Consider the following 7,593-nt stretch of genomic DNA (forward strand, 5'->3'; position numbering starts at 1 on the left):
TTCTGATTTTTTAAAAAGATTCTTTATTGCAGGAAGATATAGAGACAGAGTCTACGTTTTCATTAAATATGAACTTCAGCAGTAAACGAACAAAATTTAAAATTACTACATCCATGCAGAAAGACACGCCACAGGCAAGTGTTCTTTGGTGTTTCTCTCTTGAGCGGCTTAGGAAGCTTATTTTTCTGAAACTGAATTAACTGTGGTAGGTTGGTGTAAGCAGATGTAAAGAGTCCCTGTGTAAGAGTTACATCATTGTAAAGAAATTGTTCAGGTTGAAAGCTTAAGCACTGCAATTTTTTTGTGCTTAAAATATAAGCAGGAAAAGATGGAATAACGAATAAGAAAGAGGAAGAGAAAGAGGAACAAGAGTTATTCCTCTTGTACCAAATGGGATTGACATTTAGCTTGTCTTATCTAATGAGACTGTTTTGTCGGTGATGTTTATAAAAGCAACTTATTCCAAGAACAGCAGAACCGATTTGTTTTCCTGTGGTTAAGTGTCCTTTGTCAACTAAAATTAACTCCAGGGGGAACACAGATTGTCAACACTCTGTCTCCTAAGGCATAAGATTTTTTACAAGAGACATATGTGCTTGCAAGCTCATTACATTACAGTAAATTCTGCCTGCCTTTCTCCATAGCAGAAACGCTGGTTTGGATGTCTGTCTCCTACCATCCTGCTGACTTCCATGAAACTTGGTATTCTTGATTTATGGAAGTATTTTGCCTGGAATTGAACTTCACCTAGATTTTTGTATTAATTGACCACTTTTAATGAAGTAAAAACTATAGATTCAAGATAATTCTTATGAAGCATTTATTGATCTTATTATATTTTAAGTGTTCCTGTTCTTCCTATATCACAGGAGATGGAGCAGACCAGAAGTGCTGTAGATGAAGACAGAAAAATGTATCTTCAAGCTGCTATTGTCCGTATCATGAAAGCACGTAAAGTGTTGCGACATAATGCTCTTATTCAGGAGGTAAGATGAAATCCTCTTCTTAAACATGTCTTGATGAAAATCTTCAGGATACTTGAGTAAAACATCTGACCACAAGACTCTCCTGTGTCAAAACTAAAACTTCAGTGGTATTAGTGAGAATTTCATTGGAGTCCACTTTGAGCTGCAGTACTGGAGCATTAGCTGTGATCCCTCAATCCTGTCAATGTGTCTTGGCACAATTCAGTGCTTCTGTGCTTGCTCTTTCCTGTTGGCTGGTCCGATGCCGACAGATGTCATATCCTGCAACAATCAGAGCTATAGATTCAGTTGAAATCCTGAATGTGGATATTCTAGGAATGGAATTTCCACCGAAGGTCTTAGCCAATTTTGAGCTTAATTCATGGCTTAAACTTTAAAAGTTGCTTGTGGATATAGACATGCTCTTCCTAATCTCCCTTGTTTGTTTAGCTGTACAGTTATCTTGATTTTTTTAGTTTCTAGATGAACAATCTGCAAACTGTCACAGACTGGCTGGGAAGGGAGTGCTATTTTACTTTGGTTTTCTCCCACTTTCCCATCTGTGGTAATTGCCTGACTAATTGTATTTCTTATTCTAACCTAACCTTTGCTCCTACCAACCAGTTCCCAGTTTTAGTTTTCTCAGCCTTCCAAGGCATTCATTGTTCAGTCTAATTCATTCATGTGGCTCCTTTGCCTTGCTGGATAGCCTCAGAGCGCATGGTGGGAGAGGGAATCAAGATTCCTGATTTACTGGACCATTTTGGGCATGGAGATGGAGAGGCATTCAGTCATTTTGAGATCAGCTGTATGCCTTCTGTCTTCTGAAGGGGGAAACAGTTTACCATACCCACCACTTTATTTTTATTTCCTAACAAAAAAAAGCAGCCACTGAGAGCTTGTAAGCCCAGAACTTGCAATGTGAGACATCTTAAAGGTTTTGGACATTGAAAAAGTACTCGATATTGAAGTGTATTGCTTGTACACACCTAGTCCGAAAGCAAGCTTAATTTAAGAAATCTGATTTTGAATATCTAAAAGATGAGGCAGTGTAGGTCCTGACTACTTCTCAAAATCTTTGGTTATTTGCCTTCCTGTTACTTAAATCATCCTTGCACTTATGGTTAAATCCTGCAAGAATATACAGCTAAAACTGGAAGGTGGTAGACAAGCTCTGCTTTGTCTTTGAAAATACTTTTTTCTCCGTACTCTAAAATACTTAGAAAAGGTTTTCAACGTGTACTTTGCTTGAGGACCAGTTTATGAGGGTGGAATAGATCACAGATTTTTATATTTTGGAAATCAAACAGTCTTTCTGGTTGCTTTTTCCTTTGTTTAACTCAGGAGGCACTATCTGACGTGCTTCTGCTGCGTTTTGCTCTTGGAATAGTCTTGCAGAGTAGTATGGACTATTAGCAACAAGAGCTTTTTCATTCTTTGCAAGCAAGTTGGATATTTTGATTGTTACTGGGACCTGAGCTTGATTCTTTAAGGTGTTAGGTGTCTTCTCTATGGGCTGTGATACAGATGTTCTTGTAGCCACTTCAGAAATTATTGCCATTTTTTAGAGCAGACTGTGGGGAAACATACTTTCGTGTAGTTAATGCTTAAACACAAAGATGAAAATCTGGTGTTTAGTGGGAGTTTTACCTAGGTATGTCTGCACTGAGCTCAGTAGCTTTGCTTTGTGTTGCAAGAATAAAGCCAAACTTCCAGGTGGTTCTGAGCTGAACATGCACAGCTTTCTCACTAGACTGACCTTTATTAAAAAATTAATAACCATCACTTCTGTTAAACTTTTAGTGTATGTATAACTGACTACTTCACTGTCCAACTTCCTTTTTTTTCCCTGTTAACCTTGTAGTAAGATTTGCTTTACTGTTAAGAGCCTTTTTATTTCTTGCAATACTGATTAATTTTTTAATATTGTTACTAATTACAGTGACATTGTAATTTTTATCATGATGCTTATGTACTTATATATAACTACTTAAAATTTCGTGACTTCTTGAGGTGTAAGTACATCTTTTGAAAGAAAGTATGTTTACTATGAATGGTTAATATTTTCTTGACTCATAAGTATTTTTTTCTGAGATACAAGGGCAGGATTATACTGTTGTTAGAGATATGATTGAAAGACTCTTAGCCTTCACGTAGTTAGCTCTGATTCTAACAGCTAGACTACTGCACCACACGTTTCATGTAGGGTGATGTGTCCATGGAAATACTCAGGGCATATGCAGGTAGACCTGTACATGTCAGTGTGTGCTCTCTGCTGAATTGTTAATTGTGTTAGGTGTGCCCTGATAGTTTTACTTCTAACTCCATGCTGCTGTCACTTGCAGGATGCGGTCGCTTTTCCCTTAGAATGAATTAAGGTCAGTGGGACTAGTGGAAGGGAAAGGTCAATGCAGTCCTTCCAGGAATATTTTTTTACTCTGACCATCTGGTATTTCTGTCCATCCTTCTCATTTGTATTATCTTTGATAAAACAAAACCAAAACAAAAAAAACCCCTTACCAATACAAAATTCTATCTTTCATTCTCTCTGCTCTAAGTAAATAAATACATGGAGTATGATGATCACAGTCAGTTGAGTGTAGGGCCAAAGTTAGGTGAAATCTGAGCAGATCTATTAGCTTGTTAGCACCAACTTTTTCTCCTCATTTGTACTGCTGTGGAACATACCAGACCCTTGGCTGCTGGCCCAACAAAACTCATTCTTCTTGAGTGTTTGCTTTGCTGGGTGAGTTCTACCTGGTGAGTGCTGTTGGCTGACAGAGGCCTCCAGCAAGCTCTAGAGCTGGGACAAAGCCAGCCACGAGAAGTTGTAAAGAAAACAGGAAATCCAGCTGAAATAAAAATCACTTTATTTACAGAACAAATGAGAAACTACAGGCAAAATACATTGTGACACTTTAGCAGTAAGGCGCTTTTTGTTTGAAAAACTTTCCAAGCTAATAGGTATGATGTTCTGTTACTATGCACCATTTTCTCCTATTCTCTACAAGAGAATGGGCAAATCTGAGAACTATTGAGAGACATGTGAAGTTTTGCCTGCAGTGGTAGTTTCTTCCACAAAGCATATATAGATTTGGTTTTACCATAAATAATTGTCTACTGTTTGTATTACAAAGTTCCAGCATAGCCAGATGGAACTTGACAAATTGTAAGGCTGTCTGCAGTGACTGAAGAAAGAGATGTTCATCCTGGTTGTCTCAAATCGTACAGGAAAGGAAGTCAGTGGTAGGAGGGCTCTGTTTACACCTTCCAGGCAGTTGAGCAGTTCGAGTGCCTTCCAGGACCAGGTATACAGCATTACATGGGCTAGAAGTTAGATGAAACAGAACTTATTTGCTATGCACATGTTTACATGTCTGTAAACGTGCCTTTTAATGCTATAAAGAAAACACAGGTTTCACAAATCCTTATCAAATGAAAATGTCTTCTGTATCTTTTTATGGTAACAGAAGTCATGATGTACGAGAAGAAAATTGTGTTCCGACTTTAGAGGTAGTTCTGAAAAATACAATCAGGAGAAATTTAACCATTCAGAGTTGTATAAACTTCCTGTGATAACTAAGTTTAACACATTCTTCAGGCATCTAATCTCCAAGGCAGACTGACCTATCGCAAACAAAATTTGGGAGCCTGTAAAGTAAATGTTCCAGGGCAATGAAAATACATAAACAGAAGGAAAAGGGACCTATTCTAGGAAGAGAAGTCAGTAGAGCCAGCATGGAAAGTCACATGGCTTTACCAAGTTTTCACTTTGCTTTAAGTGTGATAATAATAAAGTGATGTGTTAACATCAGATGACTTATTAACCTGAATATTTATCTTCATTTGCGCCGTGACAAATAAAGCAAGAGGACTGAAAAGATCTGGTTAACCTGCACACAAAGTAACCTGTGTGCTGAGCAGTCAGTTAAGGTGTCCTGACAGTAATGTATAAAGAAGCTTTCTTGATTGTTATAAATGAACTATTCCAGGTTTATTTAATCCTGTCTTTAAAAGAAAAGTGCACTGAATTTGCCTTAAAGCCCTTAGCGAATATTTCTGTAGCATTTATAATTGTTGTAAATAAAAATAACACAAATTCCATGTCTGTCTTTTGCAGGTAATTAGCCAATCAAGAGCTAGGTTTAACCCGAGTATCAGCATGATTAAGAAGTGTATTGAAGTTCTGATAGACAAACAGTACATAGAGCGAAGCCAGGCCTCTGCAGATGAGTACAGTTACGTAGCATGATGTTGCTATCCTGCAGGTATGATTGTAAGGAGATCATTGCTGTCGCTGTTTGGTGTGTTCCTGTGGGAAGAGGCAGGCCTGTGCCTCCATAATTGGTCACTTGGCAGCCCCTGTTTTTCTGCTGTTTACAACATCACCAGTGCCATGTCATGAGCGTCGATGAAAATGCCTATAGATATTTCAAGCTCATGTCATTATGACATTTCTTAAAACTTTACTAAAAGAATGAGTGAAGTATTGCTGAAATGTGGAAAATTGGTTGGGTACCATGCTTTTTTTTTTCTTTCCTCCCCTTTCACGTTTGCAGTTGATGTTTTTTAATGTATCTTAAGACAAAGTAAAAAGAAAAAAAAAACAACTGAAACACATAAATATTGTAATATGACAGATAACCTAATAATTGTATCTACATTAAAATGTAAAAAAAGACAAACATGATACTGCTGCTTGTCAAATAAAAAAAATAAAGTTATATAATGTGTCTTGAATGATTGTAGAGATGGATATAACATAAATGTCTGTAAACATTATTCAGATCTGGAAGAGGAAAAATAATGTTATGTATTTGGGTTTTGGATAACCTCAGAAGTAGATCTGACGTCAGAACTGATTTATATAAAACTGAATACCAGGTACATTAAGTTTGATATGATTATAAAAAAATATTTATGGTGAAGTACACACCTTGTTTTCTTGAGATTAGGCTAACTTACGTTCTTTAGTGCTTGAAGGCCTACCCTGTGTCTGTTAATCTTGCACTGTAGGGATACGTTACAAGAGAAAATTAACAGACATCTGAAGGGATTTAAGTAGTGTAGTTCATAAAGACTTAGGCATAATAGTTGTCATGAACATCAGAGAATACAGTTCAGAGGCTTGTGAAACCACCCTTTTAATGGGAAAGAGTATAGCAGACTGGTAGTTGAAAAAATGTTGTTTCACTAATGCATGACGTTGAAACACTACATGGATAGCTACCTGTGTTTGTTTCCACATAAGACCATACTGGGGGGGGGGTTTCTTGTTTTCCCTCTTAACTCATATGGTTATATATTTTTTTTTTTTTTTTTCCCCTCTGCTCCAATTAGATTTCTGGCTATTTGGGCAGGACAAGAAATCCATGGGCTATTTAGTGTCCTGCGTTGTTCTTCAGGGATGGCATGGTGGCTGTTCATTCTCACATAAGAAAAGTATAACTTTAAAACATACTAACTCTACCACTGGAAGTAATTGGAGTTTAATAGCATTAAGAATATGAACACACTGAATGCCTGCTGCGGAAAGAGCTTCCTCTTGGCTACGCCTACAATTACGATTGACAGGATAAATATTAGGTTAACTTTAAATGTTCTATTTTTGCCAAATTTTATGTGTGTGCATATAAAAATATATATGTAGATATATATTACTTGCAATATTTTTTTCATTACCTACTAAAACTCTAGAGATAATTTTATAGGAAAAAACCCTTTGGGGGGAAGCTTTTTCATTCTTTTTTCCTTTTTCTAGTTCTTCACTGTATGAAAGGTGAACTCAGATTGTTGTTGACTCTTATTTCTTAAGTGGCATCACATTCATGTGTCATCTGGAGGCTATAGTGAACTTTTTATAGTTAACTAGGAAATGCATCAAGAAGTGGTAATTTTTCCTTATGTGGATTTTGCTGAGGGTGAATGAAGGGCAATAAACAATGACGGGCACTAAAAACTCCTTCCATGTTTATGTTATTTTATCCTGCTCCACTAGGATCTAGGTTTTTTTTTTAATGGATTTATGTTTTTAAAGTAGTGTGCTTTTCAGCTGATGGTAACATGGTACAGTAGGTGATTTGACGTGCTAATTCGGAGTTGTCTATATGTGTTGAGACAGCAAAGGTGCTTACAGTGTCACTAAGTCGTGGTTTAATTCCAGCCAGCAATCAAGAACCACGCAGCTGCTTGCTCATGTTCCCCTTCTCTGGTGGAGGAGGAGAACTGGGGGAAGACACAAGGAAACTCATGTGTTGAGATAAGAGCAGTTTAATAGTTGAACGTAAATTAATGAAATTGTGATACCAATAATCCTAACAATGAAAAAATACTAATAATATGTAATGAAAATACTACCAATAATATGTGATGAAAATAATGAAAAATAAGACAAGAGATACAGCTGCTCACCACCCGTCAACTGATGCCCAGCCAGGTCCTGAGTAGCAAGAGTCAGAGCCAGAGAGAGTGAGTGTGAACGAGAAAGCCAAAGTGGCCCCCGGCCCACCCCCAACCTACATACTGAGCATGATGTTTCAGGGTATGAAATGTCCCTTTGGTCAGTTGGGGTCAGCTGTCCTGGTCATGTCCCCTCCTAGCTTCTTGTAGTGAAGAAGTTGGGAACACA

The 7,593-nt window shown here is 37.4% G+C and overlaps 1 protein-coding gene across 1 annotated transcript in view; it reads left to right on the forward strand.

The window, feature by feature from the left end:
• The window catches only part of CUL2 (cullin 2), a gene marked incomplete at its 5' end in the record, with an annotated part of 30,036 nt that extends 24,342 nt beyond the window's left edge, over positions 1-5,694 (forward strand). The window contains 3 exons of the mRNA XM_010161559.1: positions 33-134; positions 870-986; positions 5,086-5,694. Coding sequence (XP_010159861.1) covers positions 33-134; positions 870-986; positions 5,086-5,217 — 351 coding nt within the window. The remainder of the gene's footprint in view (positions 1-32; positions 135-869; positions 987-5,085) is intronic.
• Positions 5,695-7,593: the final 1,899 nt, after the last annotated feature.

Source organism: Eurypyga helias, unplaced genomic scaffold (assembly GCF_000690775.1).
Source record: "Eurypyga helias isolate BGI_N326 unplaced genomic scaffold, ASM69077v1 scaffold11951, whole genome shotgun sequence".
NCBI lineage: Eukaryota > Metazoa > Chordata > Aves > Eurypygiformes > Eurypygidae > Eurypyga > Eurypyga helias.